Raw genomic sequence first — 27,157 nt, 5'->3', positions numbered from 1 at the left:
TTCGCCTTATTGAAGTCCCCAGCAATGGTGGTAAATGCCTCGGGGTAAGTCGTCTGGTGTTTGTTGACCACGGCCTGCAGCTCCTCCAGTGCCAGACGGACGTCTGCCTGGGGTGGGATGTAGACCGCGGTCAGGATAACGGAGGTGAATTCTCTCGGGAGGTAGAAGGGACGGCACTTCACTGCCAGATGTTCGAGGTGTGGAGAGTACTCAGCAAGTAGGGAATTATGCTCTTAAAATTATGCAAGGCAGACAGGAGAAAACCCATATGACATAAAGTGCATTCTTTTTTTGTATTCACTATTGTTCATCGATGTTTTCAACATTAATTGCCCATGCCCGATTGCTACTAACCTGAGGAGTTAGTTAGGAGTTAGCCACATTGGTTTTTCTGGAGTCGTGTGGGCCAGGCTGGATTAGGATGACAGATTTCCTTCTCAGTAAAGACATTAGAAAACCAAGTAGAGTTTTCAACAGTCCAGTTGTGTTGTGGTTTTCATCACTAGCTTTTAGTTTACATTAGAGATGCAGCGCAGAAGCGACTAATATTTTCTTAAAAGACTTAAAGACTAATATGTTGTGAATTTCAAGGCTTGAGTTAGTTCAGTGAAACAGCATGGGAACAGGCCCTTCCAGCCACTGAGTCCACGCCAACCAGCAATCCCCGCACACCACCACTAGTGTACTCGCATTCGGGACAATTTTACATTTATACCACGCCAATCACTCTGCACGTCTTTGGAGCATGGGAGGAAACCGGAGCACCCAGGGGAAACCCACGCAGGTCTCGGGGAAAACATACAAACTCCCACTCGAATTTAAGTTCCCCAGCTGCAATGATGAGATTTGAACTTGTATCTCTGGATTAGCAGTTAAGAATTTTAGCTTTTCCCACACTCTTGCTTAATCTCATCCCTCCTATAGTATGGTGACCAGAACTGCACACAAAGTGTGGCGGCTGTATGGAACAAGCTGCCAGAGGAGGTAGTTGAGGCTGGGAGTATCCCCACGTTTAAGAAACAGTTGGACAGGTACATGGATGGGACGCGTTTGGACGGATATGGACCAAGCGTACGCAGGTGGGACTAGTGCAGCTGGGACATGTTGGCCGGTGTGGGCAAGTTGGGACAAAGAGCCTGTTTCCACACTGTATCACTCTTTGTCTCAATGATAATAGTCCAAATCCACTCTCACCAGTAAGTTGTACAGCTGTAACATGACTTCTCAACGCTTGTATTAAATGCCCCGAGTGGTGAAGGCAAGCGTGCAATATGCCTCCTTCACCACACTGTCTTTCAGGGAGCCATGTAGTTGTACCGCAAGGTTTTTCTGTTCTACAACATGACTTTGCCATTCACTGCTTGTGTCCTGCCTCGCTCCCAACTTCCCAAAATACATCACTTTGCCATTGTCAGAGTTAAATTCCAACAGCCTTTCCTTTGTCCCCATTCCTAGTTGATCTGGATCCTGTTGCAACCTGCTTCACTGTCCACGACAACACAAATGTTGGGGTCATCCACAAACTCACAAATCATTCCATCTACGTACTCATCCAAATAGTAAATATATATGATAAACAACTGAGAAGCATTGATCCCTGCTGCACACACTGGTCACAGGCCGGCAGTCTGAGTCATAATCCTTCACTAGCACCATTTGACTCCATCCACCAAGTCAATTGGCCAGCACACCCTTGATGTGAAGAAGGGTCATGAGCTGAAACATCACCCATTCCTTCTCTCCAGAGATGCTGCCTGGCCCGCTGAGTTACTCCAGCATTTTGTGTCTATCTTCGATGTAAACCAGCATCTGCTGTTCCTCCTTCCTGCACCCTGGCTCCCATGTGATCTAACCCTCTGGACCTGCCCATCATGGAGCCTTCTCAATGGCTTCACGAAAGCCCATGTACCCTGCCCTTGTCAATCCTCTTGGTTACCTCTTTTAAAAAAAACTCATACAGATTTGTGAATAACTATGTGCATAGCCTTGCTGAATATAATCTGTCCACGCCTTTCCAAAATGCAGATGAATACCTGCCTGCCACAGCATTGGATCACTCGCAGCTCAAGAAGCACATCTGAAAATGCCTACTCCCTCTTTTTTTTAATCAAAAATATTTATTCAAATATTAAAATAATATATACAGTACAAGAACTCACCACCATAATACATGACAAACGATAAACTATTATACAACTATCTTGCACTCCTTGTCAACGATGCATTCAACCCCCCACAGTGCCAAGTGGTCCCGGAAATCCCCAAGGGCGCCCGTGGACAGCATGTAGTCCCTCTCCAACACCACCCGGGCAGGGACGTAACCCCGGAAAAGGGGCGGGCAGCCGGCTTGGGCAGAGGCCTCTTCCACCTGGTGCCATCCTACTCGCTCCTTGGAGGTGTGTGTTTGCGTGTGTGTCTGTGTGTGAATACACGTGTGTGTGTGTGTGCGTGTACATGTATGTACATGTGTGTGTGTGTGTGCGCATGTGTCTTACAGTGAACACGTTTTAAAATATTTCTCAAATGTCTACAACATTTTGAACACTGATATTCTAAATATCTGGTGTTTTGTTTAGCGTGTGGCATCTAAAAGCCCTGTCCCACTGTACGAGTTCATTCAAGAGCTCTCCTGAGTTTTAACAAAAATCAAACTCGTGGTAAGCACGTAGAATGCACGTAGCGGGTACGTCGGAGCTCGGGGACGTCTCTTAGCGGTTCGTAACGCTAACGCTACTCGGAAAATGTGGTAAACTCGGGAAGACGCGTGAAGATTTTTCAACACGTTGGAAAATGTCCACGAGAGCCCCGAGTACCTACGAGCGGCCATTACCGTAAATCGCTGAGTTCCAATCAGGGCAAACTTGAGAGATCTCGTTGAATGAACTCGTACAGTGGGACAGGGCTTTTAGGATTGATTCAAACTAATTCAAGAGATTTGCTTCTGTCTATAGCTACTACTATTGCTACAGAAATATTGCTTATAAGAACCACAGATTCATTCAGCAGCATGTTTATGTGTCCTCACTTATCACCCTCCAACCTCAGTCTCCACCCTAGCCCTCCCCTCACCCCACCTGGCTTCATCTGCCTTTCATTTCCTTGTTTGCTTCCATCTATTACCCAGCTGTGGTGGGAGATTGCAACCTTCACGTAGTCCACCCTGTTTCGACGAATGCAATCAACCTGGCGTGCACAAACAGAAGATCAAACAGAACAAGTTGTCTTACAACTTTAGCCTGTGCACACCATACGTGGGAAGAAGAAGTATTACCCAGCTCGGCCTCTCAACTCCTCTGTTCACATTCCCTACCTGGTTTGATCCATCTGCCCCTCACCCTTCACCTCTCCGCTTTCCACCAATTACCTACTTGCAACCCAGTGCTATAAATATTGATTTCTCTAACTTCAAGTAAACCCTGCATTCCCTCTCTCTCCATCCCTCCCCGACCCAAGTCGCACCAGCTTCTTGTTCTCACCTAGCAACAGCTAACAATGACCTGTTTCCTTTGTCATCGCTACTTTTTTGCATATCTTTCATTCATTTATCCTAGATCTCTCTACATCACCGTCATTTACTCTCGTTTCCCTTTCCCCTGACTCTCAGTCTGAAGAAGGGTCTCGACCCGAAACGTTACCCATTCCTTCTTTCCCGAGATGCTGTCTGACCCACTGAGTTACTCCAGCATTTTGTGTCTATCTTCGGTTTAAACCATCATCTGTCATTCCGTCCTGCACATATTATCTACTGCCCCCTATCTCATCCATATCCCTTGCCTCTATATACTGTGATTTTGTCTCTCCACTCTCTGCCCTGAATGTTAACAATACCTGTCCACCTCACAGATGCTGCTTGACTCACTCTTCTCCTCCAGCTGTTTGGGTTTTGAGAAGTACCTCAATGAAGCAAAAAAAGAAATGCAGATGATAGAAATAGGAAACACAAGCAGAATCCTTGTATATTCTTTCACAGACTGGGCTACCAATTTATCAAATGTCTAGAATTCTATCAAATAGTGCCTCTTCATTAAAGCGACTCTTTGGATGTTTCAACATCTCTTTTTTTAATTTATTTTACACTCCAACAGTGTTCTGCCCTAATGTTCTTGTTACAAATAACATTTTTCATTAACATGTTCTCTCTCTACACCCACCTTCACAGTCATGATCTCTAAATTAATGCCTTCACCTTTACAGCCTTAAGGTTTAAATATACTCTTTTGGCACCTTTTTCATGAGATTTATTTCTGATTTAATCAAGGTTGTTCCTCAGCCTTGCACTATTTCAATAGAGCTAGCAAATATTTTTGTATTGAAATTCTCCGACAGGAGAAAAATGCAAAATGCTGGAGTAACTCAGCGGGACAGGCAGCATCTCTGGAGAGAAGGAATGGGTGACGTTTTGGGTCGAGACCCTTCTTCAGACTATCTCTGCCAGGAACTGTATTCATTACAAGCAGCTAAATGGCACCTGCCCTCCAGTAACACACAGCTAAGATTCCTAAAGCATCTTCATCATTATATTCTGTTTGATAATCAAATCCAAAAGCCATTTAAATGCCACAATTATATCTGCCACCACCAACAATCCTAGCAGCGCATCCACCATGTTCAGTTTTAAAAAAACATCCTCTGCTTTTCTCCTTTTAAAATTTGCCCCTCTCACCTTAAAGCCATGGCCTCTAGTCTTTGACATTTCCAGCCTTAGATAAAGGTTGTGACTGTCTACCCTATCCGTGCCTCTTATAAAGATATTTACGTCAATTGGATCTCCCCTCAGGCTCTGATGCTCCAGAGGAAACAATCCATGTTTGTCTAACTTTTCTCAGGCTGCATTCTAGTAAACCTCTTTTTCATCCTCTGCTTGGCCTCCACATCCTTCCTGTAATGGGGTGACCAGAACTGGATATGTTCAAACAAATGTCCTGAAAGAGTGGTTTTATCCGTGACTAGGGAAATGGCTTGTGGACTGAACAATTTTGTTCCAGTTCCCAATGGTAATTATCTATTGTATGATATTTTTTTAAAACATAACATGGGTGGCCACGATGGAACTCGCTATAGTTGCTCCCTTACAGAGCTTGCAGTGCTGGAAACTCGGGTTTGATCGCTCTCCCCGTGACCGCGTGGGTTTTCTCTGAGACCTTCGGTTTCCTCCCACACTCCAAAGGCGTACAGGTTTGTAGGGTTAATTTGTTTGGTTATGAGCGTAAGTTGTCCCCAATGTGTGTAGGATAGTGTTAATGTGCGGGGATCACTGGTCGGTGCGGACTCGGTGGGCCGACAGGCCTGTTTCCGCACTGTATCTCTAAACTAAACTAAACTAAGAATGTGTCTTGCTGCAGTTCATGAAATGGTTTGAAATGTGTGTTTTCACAGATTTTGTCATTTGCTTGACCAGATACATGTGTGACCAGTAAATTGAAGAGAATACTCCGAGGATGGCTAGGAGGCTGGATCTTTCACAGCTAACAGCGGACGAAGCACAGCATGTGTTCCACGTTGTTCAACGAGATATGAGTCTACGGAAGAAAGAGGATGAACGGCTTGGGTAAGCAGACGCACGTTTTCTTCATTAACAGGGAGAATTGACCAAGGTGATGTGCCACTCGTAAGGTGAGCGCACACTCTGTGACACCTTACAGGGAAACATAGATATTAAGTGTAAGAAGGAACTGCAGATGCTGGTTTAAACCAAAGATAGACACAAAAAGCTGGAGTAACTCAGCGGGTCAGACAGCATCTCTGGAGAAAAGGAATAGGTGACGTTTTAGGTCGAGACCCTGCTTCAGACTTCAGGTATTAACTTAGACTAAATGAATTCTTAGTCAGATCCAGCAAGTCTGTTTTCTGTTAATGTTCATTTTCTGGATGTAATAATAATAATAATAATGGATGGGATTTATATAGCGCCTTTCTAATACTCAAGGCGCTTTACATCAGCATTATTCATTCACTCCTCAGTCACACTCGGTGGTGGTAAGCTACTTCTGTAGCCACAGCTGCCCTGGGGCAGACTGACGGAAGCGTGGCTGCCAATCTGCGCCTACGGCCCCTCCGACCACCACCAATCACTCACACACATTCACACACATTCACACACAGGCAAAGGTGGGTGAAGTGTCTTGCCCAAGGACACAACGACAGTATGCACTCCAAGCGGGATTTGAACCGGCTACCTTCCGGTTGCCAGCCGAACACTTAGCCCATTGTGCCATCTGTCGTCCCACTAAACATCCCTTTTTGCACCTGTAAAGTTGGTGGTAGGTTGGCTTCTTGAATCATTCCAGTGGTGAAGGAACTCGCTCAGTTCTGCTGAGTAGACAGTTCCAACATTTGTGGAATTCCCTGCTACAGAGGGCAGTGGAGGCCAAATCACTGGATGGAGTTAAGAGAGAGTTAGATAGAGCTCTAGGGGCTAGTGGAATCAAGGGATATGGGGAGAAGGCAGGCACGGGTTATTGTTTTGGGACGATCAGCCATGATCGCAATGAATGGCGGTGCTGGCTCGAAGGGCCGAATGGCCTCCTCCTGCACCTATTTTCTATGTTTCTATGTAATATTCAGCCCCAATAATAATGAAGTGATATCTCTGCAAGCCAAGATGGCGTGTGAGTTGGAGGCAACCTGCAGATGGAGGTGAACTCGTGCATCTATTGCCACTTGACCTCTAGGTGCCACTGTGGGAGTAAATGAATGGGTAATTAGAGTACATTTTGTGGAAGATCCACATTGCTGCCACCATGAGCAGGTGCCAGTGGAAGAGGATATTTGGGCTAGTTAATGGCAGTGCTGATCAAGCTGGTTGCTGTATCCCTGCCTGAGCATTACTGGTACTGCACTCATTTATCTACGCGGAGACAATTACATCACCTTCATGATTGGTGCCTTGGGGTGGTAGAAGGCGAGTCACTTACTGCAGGACATCCAGTCTCTCGCCTCCGTGGCGAGGTTATTTATATGGCTGGTCCAGTTGCATTTCCGATCACTAGTGACCCTATCCCTACTCTGCGGACATTGATGGAAGGGGACTCAGTGATGGTATGTTGATGAATGTCAAGGGTGACTTGGTAGACTTGTAATGCTTGAATTTATTTCAAGAGGATTAGAGTACAAAAACAGGGATGTAATGCTGAGGCTCTATAAGGCGCTGGTCAGGACGCATTTGGAGTATTGTGAGCAGTTTTGGGCCCCATATCTGAGGAAGGATGTGCTGGCTCTGGAGAGTGTCCAGACGTGGTTCACGAGAACGATCCCAGGAATGAGTGGGTTAACATATGACGGGCGTTTGACGGCACTGGGCCTGTACTCACTGGAGTTTAGAAGGAGAAAACTTACTCGAAACTTACAGAATAATGAAAGGCTTGGATAGTGTTGATGTGGAGGGGATGTTTCCACTAGTGGGAGAGTCTAGGAGCAGAGGTCATAGCCTTAGAGTTAAAGGATGTTCCTTTAAGAAGGAGGCGGAATTTCTTTAGTCAAAGGGTGGTGAATCTGTGAAATTCTTTGCCACAGGGAGGCCTGGTCAGTGGATATTTTGAAGGCAGAGATGGAAGGATTCTTGATTAGCACGGGTGTCAGAGTTATGGGAAGAAGACAGGAGAATGGGGTTAGGATGGAGAAGTAGATCAGCCATGATTGAATGGAAGAGTAGACTTGATGGTCCGAATGGCCTAATTCTGCTCCTATTACTTATGACCTTATGATCCCCCGTTGCTGGAGGTGGTCATTGCTTGGCAATTGGTGGCATGGAAGCTACCTGCCACTTCTCACCCCATGGCTTCATGTTGTCTGGCTTTTGCCGGGTACAGGCCTGAGCTGCTTCATTTTTGGAGGTGTTGCAAATGGAATTGAGCATTCAGCGATCATGACAGTCAAGAGTCAAGAGCAAACATCCCTGTTTCTCACCCTGTGACAGCAGGAAGGAGCATTGTTGAAGCATCTGAAGGCAGGTGGGCCAAGGACACGCACATGAGGAACTCCTGCACTGATGTTCTAAGGCCGGGGTGAATTTTTTAAAAGCTTGCAGTTTTTAAGAGGAAGATGGGGATGACTTGGTTGAGGAGTTGCACATATCTTTGAAGACCTGGGGATGATTTTGTTTTCAGGAAAAAGAGCGTGGCTTCTAGCTCTCCAGTCTGATATCTCACCAGCCCCATCACAAAATGATGACAAGTTAATCTGCACTATTCTGCTCAGCCACTCACTGTTTCTATGTTCTGCTGTAACACAATATCTACATTCCTCATGTTGTAGGAATCACGTGTTATAGACGATTATAAATATAAATGTTGTTTTGTCACAGGCTTCCCCAAAATAAAGGTCTTTTCAACAGCAGTAAATTTGTTTTTGTTACTGCAAACTAAAGTACTACAGATTGCATGTACAACATTTAATATAGTATCATTGTACAAGTGTTAATAGAAGTGATTGTTTGTCAATGTCTATGGCTGCGAGCAGTGGTACTAACAGATTAAGAGACAATGGTGTCTGATTCCTGTTTTTTTTGCCCTATACTCTTTAATGTTGCTTTCTGCTTTTAAAGGGCCTACCCACTTGGGCGTCATTTACGCAACATAATTTACGCGTCACGACGCACGACACGCGCGTCGTGATGCGCGCATGGTACGCATTACGAACGCATGATGCGTGGTGGTGTAGGCAGTGGCGCGCGGTTACGCGCGGCGCCACAGGCTTTTGGGATGTACAAAATCTTCGCACGCCATCTGCCTGACGCGCAAATGACGCCCAAGTGGGACAGGCCCTTTAATTTCCAGAATAACTTTGTTCCCGAATTCACCACTCTTGTTCTATCCAATTCATGTCATGGCAATGCATGTTACAGCTGTATTTGTGCCTGTATTTCACTCTCAGATCCTCATCGCACGCTCATCTGATCCTGGTATGTGCTTTCACTGCATTTAGCTTTTATCTTGCATATGTACAGCGATGTGACCACTTTCCATGCTTTGGAATCATAGCATTGTTCCTGCTGTCCAGCCCAAATGAACCTGTGCTAACTTTATGTGAGACCATTTCAGTAGAAGTCCCATTCCTAAACTTTTTCAACATAGTGATTCTCTAAGGCACTAATTTTCTAAGACATTGTGACAATAATTGTTTGACTATTTTGCCAAACATCAAGCTGTTGGAAAGTTAAGAGCGTTTTTTGAATAGTTTGGAATTGAGTCATAGAGTCATATGGGATGGAAACGGGGCCTTTGGCCCAACTTGTTCATGTCACCCTTAATGCCTCATCTACACTAGTCCCCCACCTGCTCACGTTTGGCCCATATCCCACCAAACCTTTGTTTAAGAAGGAACTGCAGATGCTGGAAAATCGAAGGTACACAAAAATGCTGGAGAAACTCAGCGGGTGCAGCAGCATCTATGGAGCAAAGGAAATAGGCAACGTTTCGGGTCGAAACGTTGCCTATTTCCTTCGCTCCATAGATGCTGCTGCACCCGCTGAGTTTCTCCAGCATTTTTGTGTCCCACCAAACCTTTCTTATCCACGGACTTTTCCAAATGTCTTTCAAATGTTGTTATAGTTCCTGCCTCAACTACCTCCTCTGGCAACCCGTTCCATACACCCATCACCCTCTGTGTGAAAATGTTCTGCCTCGGGTTCCTATTAAATCTTACCCCTCTCACTTTAAACCTATAACCTCTGGCTCGTGATTCCCCTACTCTGGGTAAATGTCTGTGCATTTACCTTATCCATTCCCCTCATGCTACAGAAGAGGTTCACCAGTATGTTTTGCGTGGAATAGAGGATATTAGCTATAAGGAAAGTTTGGACAAACTTGCATGGTTTTCTCTGGAAGGTCAAAGGATGAGCAGAGGGCTGAGAGAAGTTCATAACATTACAAGAACTGCGGTCACAGTGGCGCAGCGGTAGAGTTGCAGCCTTACAGCGAATGCATCGCCGGAGACCCAGGTTCGATCCCGACTATGGGTGCTGTCTCTACGGAGTTTGTACGATCTCCCCGTGACCTGCATGGGTTTTCTCCGAGATCTTCGGTTTCCTTCCACACTCCAAAGACGTACAGGTTTGTAGGTTAATTGGCTTGGTAAATTAAAAATTGGCCCTAGTGGATGTTAGGAGAGTGTTAATGTGACGGAGATCGCTGGTCGGCGCGGACCCGGTGGGCCGAAGGGCCTGTTTCCACGCTGTATCTCTAAACTAAACTAAACATAATATCAACCATTTGTTTCAAATGGTTGCTGATTTGAATTATCTAAAATGTTCAATGTTCAACCTGGCAGGCGATAGCAACCAACATTTTGTCCTATATTTAATTTTCAGTTAGAACAAAATGAAATCTGACAATTTACCAGCAGGCAAATTGTTTTAAATAAGTATCCACAGGTCTTCAATTTAGAAAAATATTAAAAATTACTCTGATGGATTTTAGTCACTAGAAAAAGTCATGCCTGTACCAAAATATACAACGAGGTTCTTTATTTGCAAAATGGGTGGTTTTCATCCAAGTACATACGATGCACCTGATAAAAGTTTTAGTAATCAACACGTTGCCCTGTTGACTAAATTGCTCATTGCCCACAATACATTTATCCATACGAGCCCTAATGGCAAACAGATTTAAAGGTAATTCTTTTTCATGGTCCTGCTACAGCAGTCACATTATATCTAAAAATCCAGTGCAATTTTGCATCTGAGAATAGATGCCATAGCATCTATGGCATCCAACTCTCTCTGGTTAATCGCATGTTTATAAACAGACTTTCTGGGCACCATGATATAGGAAAGATGAAAAGGGTACGGAGAAGATTTAAAGCCCTGTCCCACGGTACAAGTTCATTCCAAGAGCTCTCCCGAGTTTTAAAAAAATCAAACTCGTGGTAAGCACGGAGAATGAACATCGCGGGTACGTCGGAGCTCGGGGACGTCTCCTAGCGGCTCGTAACGCTAACGGCAGGTACTGGGGAAGACTCGCTAACGGCAGGTAAGCACGGGAAGACACGTTAAGATTTTTCAACATGTTGAAAAATGTCCACGAGAGCCCCGAGTACCGACGAGTGGCCATTATCGTAAATCTCCGAGTTCGAATCAGGGCAAACTTGGGAGAGCTCTTGGAATGAACTCGTACCGTGGGACAGGGCTATTACGGGGATGGTGCCAGGAGGGTCTGAGCTACAGGGAGAGGTTGAGCAGGCTGGGACTCTATTCCTTGGAGCGCAGGAGGATGAGGGGTGATCTTATAGAGGTGTATAAAATCATGAGAGGAATAGATCGGGTAGATGTACAGAGTCTCTTGCCCAGAGTGGGGAAATCGAGGACCAGAAGGGTGAAGGGGAAAATATTTCATAGGAATCTGAGGGGTAACTTTTTCACACAAAGGGTGGTGGGTGTATGGAACGAGCTGCCAGAGGAGGTAGTTGAGGCAGGGACTATCGCAACATATAAGAAACCGTTAGACAGGTACATGGATAGGACAGGTTTGGAGGGATATGGACCAAGCGCAGGCAAGTGGGACTAGTGTAGCTGGGACATGTTGCTCGGTGTGGGCAAGTTGGGCCAAAGGGCCTGTTTCTACGCTGTATCATCTATGACACATGATTTGAGTTCTCTTTAATCTGACTGATAGTCGTTCAGCACTGCTCTCTGGTTGTGGTAGGATGATTCAGTTGCTTGATAACATCTGGGAAGAAATTGTGGTGGCGGCACGCACACCCCCATCCACATTAACGGGACGGAGGTGGAACGTGTTTCCAGCTTCAGGTTCCTGGGGGTCAACATCTCCGATGACCTCTCTTGGACCCACAATACCTCAACTCTGGTCAAGAAGGCTCACCAGCGTCTCTTCTTCCTGAGGAGACTGAAGAAGGTCCATCTGTCTCCTCAGATTCTGGTGGACTTCTACCCCTGCACCATCGAGAGCATCCTTACCAACTGTATCACAGTATGGTATGGCAACTGCTCTGTCTCCGACCGGAAAGCACTGCAGAGGGTGGTGAAAATTGCCCAACGCATCACCGGTTCCTCACTCCCCTCCATTGAGTCTGTCCAAAGCAAGCGTTGTCTGCGAAGGGCGCTCAGCATCGCCAAGGACTGCTCTCACCCCAACCATAGACTGTTTACCCTCTACCATCCGGGAGGCGCTACAGGTCTCTCCGTTGCCGGACCAGCAGGTCCAGGAACAGCTTCTTCCCTGCGGCTGTTACACTACTCAACACTGTACCTCGGTGATTGCCAATCACCCCCCCCCCCCCCCCCCCCCCCCTGGACACTCCTCCCACCAGGAAAAAAAAATACTATGACTGTATGCATGTAAATAGATGTATTTATTGCTCATATCCTATGTCGCTCTTCTAGGGAAATGCTAACTGCATTTCGTTGTCTCTGTACTGTACACTGCACATTGACAATAATGTTGAATCTGAATCTGAATCTGAATGATTCAGTTGCTTGATAACAGCTGGGAAGAAACTGTCCCTGAATCAGGAGGTTTGCGTTTTCATACTTCTATACCTCTTGCCTGATGGGAGAGGGGAGAAGATGGAGTGGCCAGGGTGCAACTCATCCTTGATTATGTTGCTGGCCTTGCCAAGGCAGCGTGAGGTATGAATGGAACTGTGGAGTGGGCTGCCGGAGGCCCTGTACATTGGGCACTGCTCCAAGAGGCCGAGCGCGCGGTCTGGACATGACCTGCAACTGCACGGAGTAGTGGAGGACACAAACGGCCATGCTTGGGCAGGACAACAGGCCTCCATGGTCAGGTTAAGAACTCTGCACTTACAACAAATGGCAATTGAAAATGAGGCCACACCTGGCGACGCTTGTATACTCTCTCAGTGTATGCTTTCTATACCCTTGTACTGTATCTAAGATGTGCTTCTGTATAGTCCCACCGGGTGGCGCCCATAATCGCCGCCTCGCCAACAGCCTGTCGCGTGCCATTTCTGTTTTATTATTTTAAGTATGTCTTAAATGTTTGTTTCAATGTTTCTCAGTTAGTTTATGTGGGGGGAGATGGGGGGGGGGAGGGGAATAGGGGGAAACTTTTTTTCAGTCACTTGCCTCAACGGAGATGAGATGCAATTTTCTCCGTTTCGCATCTCCGCCCCCCCCCCCCCCCCCCCCCCCCCCCCTCCCCTGCGGCCTAACAACTTGGATTGGTGCCATCCCGACCAGAGGGCCTGGACATCGGACCGTCGGCAACGGCAAGGGCGGAGGGCTCAAGGCCCTGACCACGGTGACCAAAGGAGGAAGATGACTGAACTTTATTGCCTTCCATCACAGTGAGGAATGTGGATTACACTGTGGTGGATGTTTATGTTACATTTTATTTTATATGTGGATTCTGTTCTTTTCACTTAGTATGGCTGTATAGTAACTCAAATTTCACTGGACCTTAGTTGGTTAAGTGACAATAAACACAAACTTGAACAAATACTTGCACTAAACTGTATGTAAAAATAGAATTTGACTGTACATGTGACAATAAAGTACCTTTGAACTATTAATAACTATCTCAGCATCTTCCTGTTGCGCCTTAACCGATTTGTACCACACATTACTTCTCAAAAGCGATGAAAGATTTTCATTGTTGAAGATGTTTTGGGCAATGACAAAATCCTTGTATTTATTCCAGTGACTTGCCTGTTTACTTAACAAATACTTAAAATAAGTGGAACACATAGTCATGCTGCATAAATGCTTAATCTGTGCATGAATCATTACAGACGAATCTTGTGGCACACTAAAGGGCCTGTCACACTTTGGCGACTTTTTAGGCGAGTGCAGGAGACTCTGCGCTCGCCTCAGGATCGCCACATGGTCGCCACATGTTCGCTGGTGGTCTCTGGTGAGTCTCCTTCGTGGTCGCGAGGAGTTCCCGCATTCTGGGAACTAGTCGTGGCCTCAGTATGGTCGCCGCAAATTTTTCAACTCGTTGAAAATTTTTCTGCGACCAAAAATTGGTCGCCATGGAGAAAATGGATACTTTTGTGGTCGTAGGTGCAGTGGTCGTGGGGTCACCATGTCGTTGTAGGTAGTCAAGATAGCTGTAGGTAGTTTTAGTTAATCTTCTTTGCTGACCGGGCATTTTCATTGGCTCATTGGGGGAAAAAAAAACATAAGCACAAGTTTTCAGAACCAAGGATAACCGACCGGTAATGATAAATGTCCGCCGAACTTCACAGCCGTGTATCTCTGGCTTATTAAATGTTGTCTGGCTTCTTAAAAGTGTCTCCACTGCTTCTCTCCCCCCCTTCTCCCCTCCCCCCCTCCCCTCTCTTTTAAAGGACTTACCGTACACTGTGCTAGCCGTCTTTAACCTTCCAGTTCATCGCAGTGTGTTTCTGTATCGCCTTGGCTTTGCATCGTGTGAATTTCAGACAGCGCTTCCCCGCTTTCCATGGCCCCCGTCTTTGCGATGTGTGTGTGTGTGCGTGTTTGTGTGCTCTGCTCTGCTCTGACAGTTGCCGTTCCAGTTCGCGGTTTTTCAGGCGAGTGCCGCGAGCTTGAAGGTCGCAGGCAGTCCGCTGAAAAATCACCCAAGTGGGACAGGCCCTTAACGGATGCTGACCTGGCGTGAATGCTGTTCAATAATGTCACGTGCCAATGCTGTCCTTCCAGTGGATTCACACTTCCCACAGCATGGACTTGAGCAGCAGACAATATTTTACCTCGCGCAAAAGAAAATTTAAAGGAAACTGTTCATGTCTTCATCGCTGGGACGGTGGCGGAGAGAGTCAAAAGCTTCAAGTTCCTGGTTGTGCATATCTCTAACGAAGAAGACTGCAAAAAGTGGTGAACACTGAACAGTCCATCGCAATTACTGACCTCCCCATCATCGAAGGATTCGCTGCCTCAACAAGGCAGCCAGCATCATCAGAGACCCACACCACCCTGGCCACACACTCATTTCACCATTGCCATCAGGAAGAAGGTACAGGAGCCTGAAAACTGTAACGTCCAGGTTAGGGAGCAGCTTCTTCCCTACAGCCATCAGGCTATTAAACACGACAATGTGTCGAAAGGAACTGCAGATGCTGATTTAAACTGAAGATAGACACAAAAAGCTGGAGTAACTCAGCGGGCCAGGCAGCATCTCTGGAGAGAAGGAATGGGTGACGTTTCGGGTCGAAACCCTTCTTCAGGCTCAACCTCCAAAATAATGAACTACATAATATTGGAGGCATTATTTTTATCTTGGTACTATTGTTGTTAGTTTGTTTTGTTAAATTTTATTTGTTGTTTGTGTTGTTTACAGAATGCTACGTTTACATATCTGTTGTGCTGCTGCAAGTAAGAATTTTATTGTTACATATGACAATAGAGCATCTTGACTCTTAACTTGATCCATGGAATGATGCCTCCATGTTAGGTACAAGCCTAAATATAGTGAGTGTAGAAAAAAAACTGACATAAAATGTGTATTTACGTAAACATTGTTATTTCCTACCAGGGCATTTTACACTGCCCTCTGCAGTTTCAAGCACATTACTGAAGATCAAGACCGCACATGTTATTCAAGGCTTCCTCTATTGTACCTACATGTACTGCAGGGCAGGCATGAGAAAGTATACTGTGAGCAAATTTGGGCCCAATATCTGAGGAGGATGTGCTGGCTCTGGAGAGTGTCCAGAGGAGGTTTACAAGAATGATTCCAGGAATGAGTGGGTTAGCAAAGGATGAGCGTTGGGCAGCAATGGGCTTGTACTCGCTGCAGTTTAGAAGGTTGAGGGCAGACCTCATTGAAACTTACAGAATAATGAAAGGCATAGATAGAGTGGATGTGGAATGGATGTTTCCACTGTTGGGAGAGTCTACGACCAGAGGTCATAGAAACATAGAAACATAGGTGCAGGAGTAGGCCATTCGGCCCTTCGAGCCTGCACCGCCATTCAATATGATCCTGGCTGATCATCCAACAATATGATCATGGCAGAACATCCATATCCTCAGAATTAAAGGGCGCACTTTTAGAAAGGAGGTGAGGAGGAACTTCTTCAGTCAGAGGGTAGTTAATCTGTGGAACTCATTGCCACCGAGGGCTGTGAAGGCCAAGTCAGTGGATATTTTTAAGGCAGAGATAGACAAATTCTTGATTAGAACGGATGAAAGGGGATATAGGAGAAGGGAGGAAAATGGGATTAGGAGGCAGAGATCAGCCATGATTGAATGGCGGAGTAGACCCGAATGGGGGGCTGAATGGCCTAATTCTACTCCTATAACTTGTGAACTTGTATCAAGAATTGAAACCAGATTATGTTGGGTTCAGGGTGGGAGGGACACCTGATGCAGTGCATAGGTCAGAGTGAAAAAGGGCAAAGCAGTCACCGGTTTGAAGATGGAGAACATAGATTCAGGACATTGAGAGTTGGGGATACGAAATGCACCAGGAATGGGAGTGTTGGGGGCTCAGAAATTAGAGTTGAGGTTTAGAAATTTATAAGGACGAGTCGCACCCTGGCCACTCCCTCTTTTCTCCTCTCCAATCAGGCAAAACGTATAGAATTGTGAAAACGCACACCTCCAGATTCAGGGACAGTTTCTTCTCAGCTGTTACCAGGCAACTGAATCATCCTAACACAACTAGAGAGCAGTCCTGAACTACTATCTACCTCATTGGTGACCCTCGGACTATCTTTTTATTAAGAAAGAACTGCAGATGCTAGAAAAATCGAAGGTAGACAAAAATGCAGGAGAAACTCAGCGGGTGAGGCAGCCTTGATCGGACTTTGATGGCTTTACCTTGCACTAAACATTATTCCCTTATCATGCATCTATACACTGTAAATGGATTGATTGTAATCATGTATTGTCTTTCTGCTGACTGGATAGCACGCAACAAAAGCTTTTCACTGTACCTCGATACACGTGACAATAAACTGTAATTACTGACATAGGCAATGCAATGCCATTCAGGGCATAGCAGCCCACTTAGATGGCACGCTATTGAGCATCACTATCAGTCCCTTCTCTTCAACATATGAGCACGTTGTCTGCATTGAGTACAAAATCTGCTGCAATTCCTCATTCAGGCCACTCCAAAAGCACCTGCCAAATCTGGAGCCTTCACCACCAAGGCGAACAAGATTTGGACACCTGCGCGTAGGGGAAAGGGAAGGGTTGAAGATGTCCTGGTTGCGTTGCTCCTGGCCAAGCTGGCCATCCGCGAGTCACGGCACCAGGCAGTGGAGGGCTCTACCCGAGCCGGCTGCCTGCCACTTTTCTGGCAGTACGTCCGTGCCCGGGTGGGGTTAGAAAGGGACTACACCCTGCGCACAGGCACCCTGGGGGAGTTCTGTGACCGCTGGGCTCCGCAGGGTGTTGAATGTATCCTCAATAAGGATTGTAACATAGTTGTATAGTAGTTTATTATGGATATATGTTTGTATTGTATTATGGTGGTGGGTTCTGGTTTGTTTTATTGTAGTGTAATATTATTTTTTAATAATTTAATAAATTTTTTGATTTAAAAAGAGGAGAACAAGATCACCTGGAACCTGAAACATCACTGTCAACAGATTCCCTTCCAATTCACACATTATCCTGATTAGGAATATCATCAAAGCACCATAGACTGCAGATGCTGGAATCACGAGCAAAAAACAAACTGCTCAGTGAGTCAGACAGCTTCTGTGGAGGGAAATGGGCCTGGTGATGTTTCTCCGTGGTTTAGTTTAGTTTATTGTCACGTGTACCGAGGTACAGTGAAAAGCTTTTGTTACATTATATCCAGCCAGCAGAAAGACAATACATGATTACAATCGATCCATTTACAACGTATAGATACCCGATAAGTGAATAACGTTTAGTGCAAGGTGAAGCCAGCAAAGTCCGATCAAGGATAGTCCGAGGGTCATCTAAGAGCAGGCACTTTTCGTGAGTAATTAGTCAGGGTAGGCAGTGGCTTTTAAAAATCTTGAAAACCGCGCATGCGCAGATTGTTCTCTCGACTTTTATCAAGTAATTTGTCTTCAATAGGTCCAATCCATTCTTCTCTCTGTGTTTCCTGTTGTACCAAGCTGTTTTAAATGTTCTAATCATTTGTGTTCCTTTGCGCTGTAGAAGTTCTTTAAGTTCCGGCGTTGGTCTGCCATTTTCAATTATTTTGGTCTTTTCCTCGTAAGTTTGCTTCAAGGAAACTCTTCAGGTAATCACTATTCATCTTTGGAAAAACCCGCCAAGAAACTTGCGAATGCTCAGTAGGCTGGTTTTTCGGACTTTTTTTGGCCTTTACGGACCATTGCCACTGATGGCTTGAAGCATCATCGACGGCACGCGAGTAGCACATACCTCCGCATTTTAAATGTACTGTGGATGAAAGGCACGGGAGAATTATGCCCCCCTAAGAGATCGATCTCTTGGGGAAGCATAATTCTCCCGTGCCTTTACTATTTATGACTATTTTATATATGTTTTATATATATTTTATATATATATGATATATTTATTTTATATATATAAAATAATGACCATTTTATAATTTTAGTTAGGGCAGGCACCGCCTACCTTGCCTACCCTGATGGCACGTGCCTGTCTAAGAGGTAGATAGTAGTTCAGCACTGCTCTCTGGTTGTGCTGGGATGATTCCGTTGCCTGATAAGAAAACGGAAGATTCCATTGCCTGATGGAAGAAACTGTCCCTGAATCTGGAGGTGTGCGTTTCCACACTTCTATACATTTTGCCCGATGGGAGAGGGGAGAAGAGGGAGTGGTCAGAGTGAGTCTTGTCCTTGATTATGTGGCTGGCCTTGCCGAGGCAGCAGCGTGCGGTGTAAATCCAGTCAACAGAAGGGAGGTTGCTTTGTGTGATGATCTGGGCTGCGTCTACTGTTTTTATGCTGTGGCATATCGTCACACAGTCTAAATCCTGGAAACCAGCTCCTAACAGCACTGCAAGAACACCTTTATCAGAATGACTGTCAGAAAAGCAGCTCCCCACCATCTTTTTGAGGGCACTTAGGCATGAGAATAAATGCTGGACTTGCCAACAACATCCAGATCACAAGAATGAATTTTAAAATTTGTGTTGTCTCCTGTGATCAGATGTTGGTTATGGGATAAATCCATCCCAGAACTTGTGGGAAACCTTTTGTTTTCCTTATTAGGCCAAGTTAAATTGCAGGATGCACTGCAAGAACTTGCAGCTGAGTTGTGGCCAATCAAGTATAGATAATTCAATTAATTCAGGTCATTTGCAACAGTCAGTAACCACATTCAATGTTGCTGAGAAAAGTGCAACACAAATAAGGAAACACATTAAAAAGATATATTTTGTACCTGTTGGTATTTCTGATGACCAAACAAAGCTGAAAAACAGCTGACCGAATGATGTAATTTACAAAATCACTGAGGTGTATTCACTTGTAGAAATATTAACTTGAACTGCGTAGCTCAAAAACTTCCACCAAGATGCAGCACAGAACGCCACAGTAGATCCTTCTTCCCTGTGGCTATCAAAACGTACAACTCCTCCCCCTACTGTCATGGTGTAGACTGACTGACATCTCTCCCCCCCCCCCCCCCCCCCCCCAAATCTTTGCACCTCCCCAATCCTTTCCACTCGTCACTTTAATTTAATGTTTCATGTATTTTGTGTTTTACGACTGTTGGCAGATAAATGCCCCCTCCTGGGATAAATAAAGTTCTATCGTATCGTATCCTATTAGATAAGCATCTCAGATGCAGTACAAGTGTATAGCAGTAGCATACTGAGACAGTATACAGCGTCATTTTCAATTCACAGTTGCTATAAATGTCGGGTTCTTAATCTGACTGTAATTATGCTCCTAAAGCTTACCCCCCCCCCCCCCCTTAGTCTAGTTCACTAAGACATTGAGTCAAGCACTGGACCACTAAACTTTATTTTTTGAACCAACACCGAATCCTCTATACGATACCTAACCACCACGGATTCGATCCTTGTCTCAGCCTGGCCAAGCCCTTCAGCCTCGTGCAAGCAGACACTTCCAAAAGGTCACACGGTCCCAAGTGCCCTTCCAGAAGTTCTATCGTTTTGCAAAGTAATATTTTACATTGGTTTATATGTTTAGCAAAGCAACATTTTTCTGCTGCCAATATACTGGTGTACATCTGTTTTGCCTTATACCTAACATGGAGGCTTCATATACAGGTTTTGTTATTGCAGATTTAGGTGATCACATCTTACAAGCTTTCAGTGCAAGCTCTGCAGATTATGTTATGTTTCAGTGCAACTTGACCATACTAACATGGTGCATCTTCAGCATCAACAGAATCCAGGAAGTTCAATACCCATCCCTTTGCTGCCTCAACTAATTCTGGAAATTGCTTTACAACTATGGGGAAATCTCACAATTTGCCCAGATCATTTATTACCCATTCATTTGCAAAAGATTGCATTGCATAAGCTGTGTTTTAATAACATGGGCAAAGCTAGCAATCTCAGCCCGTGAGAGCGCATGATCTTTGAATATATAAATAACAGCCTACTTGCATTAAGTCTGCTTGTCTTTGAGCTTCTCAAAATCTTTAGACTTTAGAGATACACCCTTCGGCCCATCGAAACTGCACCGACCAGCAGTAACCCTGTTCATTAACACTATCCTACACACTAGGGACAGTTTACAATTGTACCAAGCCAATTAACCTACAAATTTGTGCCTCTTTGGAGTGTAAGATGAAACCAGACTAACCCGGAGAAGACCCCCGTAGTCACAGGCACAATGTACAAACAATAATAATAATAATAATAATAATAATAATAATAATAATAATAATAATAATGGATGGGATTTATATAGCGCCTTTCTAATACTCAAGGCGCTTTACATCGCTTTATTCATTCACTCCTCAGTCACACTCGGTGGTGGTAAGCTACTTCTGTAGCCACAGCTGCCCTGGGGCAGACTGACGGAAGCGTGGCTGCCAATCTGCGCCTACGGCCCCTCTGACCACCACCAATCACTCACACACATTCACACACATTCACACACATTCACACACAGGCAAAGGTGGGTGAAGTGTCTTGCCCAAGGACACAACGACAGTATGCACTCCAAGCGGGATTCGAACCGGCTACCTTCCGGTTGCCAGCCGAACACTTAGCCCATTGTGCCATCTGTCGTCCCAGTATGTACTGACAGCACCCTTAGTCAGGATCGAACCTGGGTCTCTGGCGCGGTAAGGACGCAGGTGTACCGCTAGGCCACTGTGCCGCCCCTTCTCACCGTTACATTATGTTCCTAAAGTTTGTCTACTGTTTGAAGATTCATTCAAGAAAAGTGGTCTAGAATGCATCTTGATTTGTCATTTTGTTTGTGCTCAGTGTGTCAAAATCCATTACAGTGTTGTGTGAAAGATGAATGAAAACTAACCGTGAATGGAAAAAATCTCATGATCTTCAGCAACGGTTTGGCACTGTGGGCAATAAACTGTGTGCCCAATGGCAGTTTTGGGTCACTTATGTGAGATTAGGCCAGCAATTGATTGAGTTCCATTCATGCTCAAGGAATTCTGACAAATCGCTGAAATGTTCAAAATGGTAAAAAATAAATGTGCAGGAAGGAACTGCAGATGCTGGTTTACACTGAAGATAGACACAAAAAGCTGGAGTCACTCAGCGGGACAGCCAGTATCCCTGGAGAGAAGGAATGGCCTGGTGGAAGGAAAGCCATCCCATATTCAGAGATGCTGCTTGTCCCACTGAGTTACTACAGCTATTTGTGTCTATTTCCACTGGTTAAAACATTTTTGCTTTTTTAACCATTGCTTTATACCAGTGGCACTCGCATCCATTGTGATGAAATGCTTCATCACTAGGTTGAAGATAGACACAAAATGCTGGAATAACTCAGTGGGACAGGCAGCATCTCTGAGAGAAGGAAGGGGTGACGTTTCGGGCTGAGACCCTTCTTCAGACATCACTAAGTTGATGGTTGGTTATGATGCAAATGAACTAACGCCTCAGTAATGAGATGAACCCACTTCAACTCACCTACCGCCACCACAGATCAACAGTGGATGCTATCTCACTGGCACTGGACCATAGGAAAACGTACATCAAGCTGTTGTCCATCGACTATACCTCGACATTCAACACTATCATTCCTTCCAAAATCTGAAGAAGTGTCTCAACCCGAAACACCACCCATTCCTTCTCTCCAGAGATGCTGACTGTCCCGTTGAGTTACTCCAGCATTTTGTGTCTGTCTTCGGTTTATACTTGCATCTGCAGTTCCTTACTATACTATGTTTACATATCTGTTGTGCTGCTGCAAGTAAGAATGTCATTGTTCCATTTTGGGACATACTGTATGACAATAAAACACTCTTGACTCTTGAAAAATAATCAGAGGCCAACACTACATTGGCTACGCTCTCTTCTCGCTGTTACCATTAAAAAGAAGGTACAGGAGCCATCGAACAATTATCTCTAGGTTCAAGGACAGCTTCCTCTAGAAACATAGAAAATAGGTGCAGGAGTAGGCCATTCGGCCCTTCGAGCCTGCACCGCCAATCAATATGATCATGGCTGATCATCCAACTCAGTATCCTGTACCTGCCTTCTCTCCATACCCCCTGATCCCTTTAGCCACAAGGGACACATCTAACTCCCTCTTAAATATAGCCAATGAACTGGCCTCAACTACCTTCTGTGGCAGAGAATTCCAGAGATTCACCACTCTCTGTGTGAAAAATGTTTTTCTCATCTCGGTCCTAAAAGATTTCCCCCTTATCCTTAAACTGTGACCCCTTGTTCTGAAGAAGGGTCTCAACCCGAAACGTCGCCTATTCCTTCTCTCCATAGATGCTGCCTCACCCGCTGAGTTTCTCCAGCATTTTCTGTCTACCTTCGGTTTTTCCAGCATCTGCAGTTCTTTCTTAAACAAAACCTCCCATTAACTAATAGGTTGTTGAAGCATCCTGTATGACCCTATCTACACCCCTCCTCAGCATCGACCACTACAGACTTGCACTACTATCGATATACCTTTATTTTTGCGCTATCGTTCTTAGAATAACTGCTAATGTATTGTATATATGTTTTGTTGTTGTATGTAATGTGCCTGGAACGCTGCAGCAAGTAAGAATTTTATTGTTCCAGTTCACATCTGGTGCACATGACAAGCAAACACCCCTGACTCTTGAATACCATCTTGTTCCTAGTGGTTGGAGACAGAGAATCACTTCATCAGAATTAGTCCGTTGCTTCTCTGCAGAGAACGCTTTGAAAACAGTCTGCAAACAAGATAATGTCTGATTGTTTCTGTCATTGCAACTGTGAATTTGTCGACATGGTCGAACCCTGTTTAGAACTAGTCAGGAAGAACTGCAGATGCTGGTAAAATCGAAGGTAGACACAAAATGCTGGGGTAACTCAGCGGGTGAGGCAGATCTTCAGTCTGAAGAAGGGTCTCGACCCAAAACCTCACCCATTCCTTCTCTCCAGCAATGCTGCCTCACCCGCTGAGTTACTCCAGCATTTTGTGTCTACCTTCCTGTTTAGAACTGCTCTGTTTACTGAGTACGATATATGCTGGGCTCATTATCCCACACACTGTGTTAAATTATTTTCAATGTTGGTTAAAAATCTGACAACAGTTTGTTAAACCACATATCGGTCGTGTAGGAGGGAACTGCAGATGCTGGTTTATGCCAAAGATAGACACAAAATGCTGGATTAGCTCAGCGGGCGAGGCAGCATCTCTGGAGAGAAGGAATGGGTGACGTTTCGTGTCAGTAGGGTCTCGACCCGAAACGTCACCCATTCCTTCTCTCCAGAGATGCTGCCTCACCCGCTGAGTTACAGTACTTCAGCATATTGAGTCTATAATCGGTAGAGTAGCATTTTTATTTTTCCATCCATTTGTTTTGGACCTGGGCAGTGCTACCAAGGCCAGTATTTATTGCCCATCCCGAGTTTCCTTTGAGGAAACAGACAGACTTACTGGTGAAGTTGGGGCTTTGGAAGGTGCTCTCACAATCGCCTAGCATAGTAATGGCTGTATAGATGGGACACATTCCAACTAAAGTGCATCGGTAGTGAATAGAGTGTGTGTTTAAGATGGTTTATAGAATATAGGGCGGCACAGTGTCGGAACGGTAGAGTTGCTGCCATACAGTGCTTACGGTGCCAGAGATACGGGTTCGATCCCAACTATGGTGCTGTCTGCACAGAGTTTGTACGTTCTCCCCAAGAGCACGTGGATTTTCACCGAGATCTTCGGTTTCCTCCCACACTCCAAAGACATACAGGGTTGTAGGTTAATTGGCTTGATATAGGTTTAAATTGTCCCTAGTGTGTGTTGGATAGTGTTAATGTGCGGGGATCGCTGGTTGGTGTGGACTCGGTGGGCCGATAGGCCTGCTTTGACGCTGTATCTCTAAACTAAACTAAACTAAACTAAGCTGCTCATAGAGTTATACAGCATAGGAACAGGCCCCTTGGCCTGATGTATCTGTGCCACCCACCATGCTGATCTATACTGATCCCACATGCCTGCATTAATTCAATATGTCTTGCTCAATGAAGTACATAAAAGTTAACATAAACATCCACCACTGCGGATTCCCCACATTCCTCATTGTGATGGAAGGCAATAAAGTCCAAATTTCCTCTTTATTCTCCCGTGGTCGGGGCAGTCGAACCACCCATCGGGGCAATCAAAGCTTACACGTCGGGGTGGTCGAATCTCCTGCGGCTTGGAGTTACCAAAGTCGGTCTCTAAGTAGGGACCGCAAACTCCACATTGTTAAAGTCCGCAGGCTCCCGTGGTTGATGCTCCGTGGCAAAGTGCAGACGGAGATACGATACGGAAAAAAATCGCATCTCCGTCTAGGTAAGAGATTAATAAGTTTCCCCCAACTCCCCCTCCCCCCCCTCCACCACCTACATAAAACAAGCTAAAGAACTAAAAACTTACATTTAACACATACTATTAAAACAACAAAGAAGGAAGAGACAGTCAGTGTTGGCGTGGCAGCCATTGCTGGCACCACCTGGTGGTCAATTTTTGTGTATCCGGTTTAAAACGGCATCTGCAGTTCCTTCGTACCCATTGCCTTACTATATAAATACATATCAACCTCATTCTTGAATCTGTTCTGTTAGTGGGCTTCGACAATCCTTTCCACATAAAATTCCCAAAGGTTCATTCTGTCCGGAACAGAAGTTGGAATAGCCTGCATGTGATGGAAATATCTTCAATCAATAAACTAGATCATGGATCTGAGTGTTCTGCACAATATATCATAATTTTAACGTGACCTCACCTTGGACCTGAATTAGAAAGCTAATAAACAATCTCATCGAGAGTGTATTTATTGTATCATATTTCCTGTGGCTCACCGTCAATTGGAAGGTAAGATATTTGTTAACATGAAAAGGGCCTGTCCCACTGCGGCAACCTAATCCGCGACAAGTTTGCCCTCGACTCATACTCGCAGCATGGTAGACACGAGATCCTAGGAGGTCTTTGTAACTCTCCTTCATGCTCGAGAGTAGTCCCCGTGTACTCGAGGCCTCAGCTAAGTCGCGGTGTATTTTACAACATGTTGAAAAATGTCCGCGAGTAAAAAAAGCTTGCCATGGAAAAAATCGATACTTTTTTTACTCGTAGGTTTAGTCGAAGTAGGTCACAGCAGGTTGGCATGTTAGTCGTAGGTAATCGAGGGTAGTCGAAGGTAGTCGTAGATAGTCTTCAACATAGTCGAAGGGAGGTCGAAGGTGATCGAAGGAGGTCGTCTTCACTCTCCACTATTCGGTGTCCAATTTCCTGAAGCTAGTCGATGCCAGTCTTCAACATAGTCGAAGGAGGTCTTCAACATGACACTTTTTCAAACTCTCCTAAACTCGCCAATTAGGTCGCCGCAGTGGGACAGCCCCTTAACAGGTAATAAACTCTTGTTATCGTTGCTGATTTATGATGACTGAATGATATATCACTTTTCAGTTCATGAGTTTAGGATTAATAGCCCAAATTGTGACAAAACTGCAATTTTTTCTAATTTCTTATTGCAGACTACTATTCTGTTCCTTCATGTGTGTATTCTCTTATCTTTTTAAAAGTTCAAGGTACTAAGCAAAATGGTGAGCCAATTCGGAATGTCCACCTGTAAATTTTATTCCTGTAAACCAAGTAGAGCACAGGTTTGCCAAGCAAAGGAAAATTACATGCTTGATAAAAGTGAGACGTTACTTGAAACAGAACATGAAACGCAGCACCGTACAGTATAGGAACAGGCCCTTAAGTCTACAATGTCTGTGCCGAACATCAAACTTGTTAAATCTAATCCCTTCCGCCTGCATATGTTCCAGATCCCTCCATTCCCTGCACATTCATCTACCGATGTAAAGGCCTCTTTGATGCTACTGTCGTATCCACCACTGTCCCTTTTTTTTTTAATTGATTTTTTAAAATTATACAAATACATTTATTCAAAAAATAAAAATAAACATACAGAGTATTAACACAATCAAAAACCACCTATGTTGACTGTTTACAAACAAACGATCATCAAATTAATATAACGCCAACTTTATCAACAAAACACTTGACCTCCCGCGAGGACCAGCGTTCACGGAAGGCCTCCAAAGTCCCCGTGGACACCATGTGTTCCCTCTCCAGGGACACGCGGGCACAGACGTAGGCCCGGAAAAGGGGCAGGCAGCCAACCCCGGTGTGGCCGTCGACTGCCCGCTGCCAGGACCTGCGAATGGCCATCTTGGCCAAGCCCAGGAGCAGGCGGACAGGGAGATCCCCCCCTCCCTCCCGACCTTCCCCCCTCTGTACCTTCCCCACCACTATCCCTGGGATTAGTGCATTCCTGGCACCTGCCATGTTCTGTGTTAAAAAAAACTTGCCCACACATCTCCTTTAAGCTGTGCCCTTTGCTCTATTTGTTATGAAGTCATAGAGTGATACAGTGTGGAAACAGGCCCTACGGCCCAACTTGCCCACACCAGCCAACATGTCCCAGCTACACTGGTCCCACCTTAGTCCATATCCCTGCAAACCTCCGTACTTGAGTTTGAACTGATTGTATCTATATATGGTATATCTGATCTGTTCGGACAGCATGCAAAACAAAGCTTTTCACTGTACTTTGGTACATGTGACAATAATAAGCTGAAACCCGAACCACAGTCTATGACATTCCTATCCTGGGAAAGAGTTTCTGACTTCCCTATGCATGCCT

General features: G+C 45.1%; 1 protein-coding gene across 8 annotated transcripts in view; it reads left to right on the top strand.

Annotated features, from left to right (window-relative positions):
- Positions 1-27,157, top strand: part of mlph (melanophilin) — a 144,860-nt gene that overhangs the window by 48,944 nt on the left and 68,759 nt on the right. For all 8 annotated transcript variants that reach the window (XM_033023625.1, XM_033023624.1, XM_033023622.1 and 5 more), the window contains exon 2: positions 5,399-5,548. In XM_033023625.1, coding sequence (XP_032879516.1) covers positions 5,439-5,548 — 110 coding nt within the window. In that variant the 5' untranslated portion in view covers positions 5,399-5,438. The remainder of the gene's footprint in view (positions 1-5,398; positions 5,549-27,157) is intronic.

The sequence above is a fragment of the Amblyraja radiata genome, chromosome 7 (genome assembly GCF_010909765.2).
Source record: "Amblyraja radiata isolate CabotCenter1 chromosome 7, sAmbRad1.1.pri, whole genome shotgun sequence".
Lineage (NCBI taxonomy): Eukaryota > Metazoa > Chordata > Chondrichthyes > Rajiformes > Rajidae > Amblyraja > Amblyraja radiata.
This window is presented reverse-complemented; position numbering and strand designations above follow the sequence as displayed.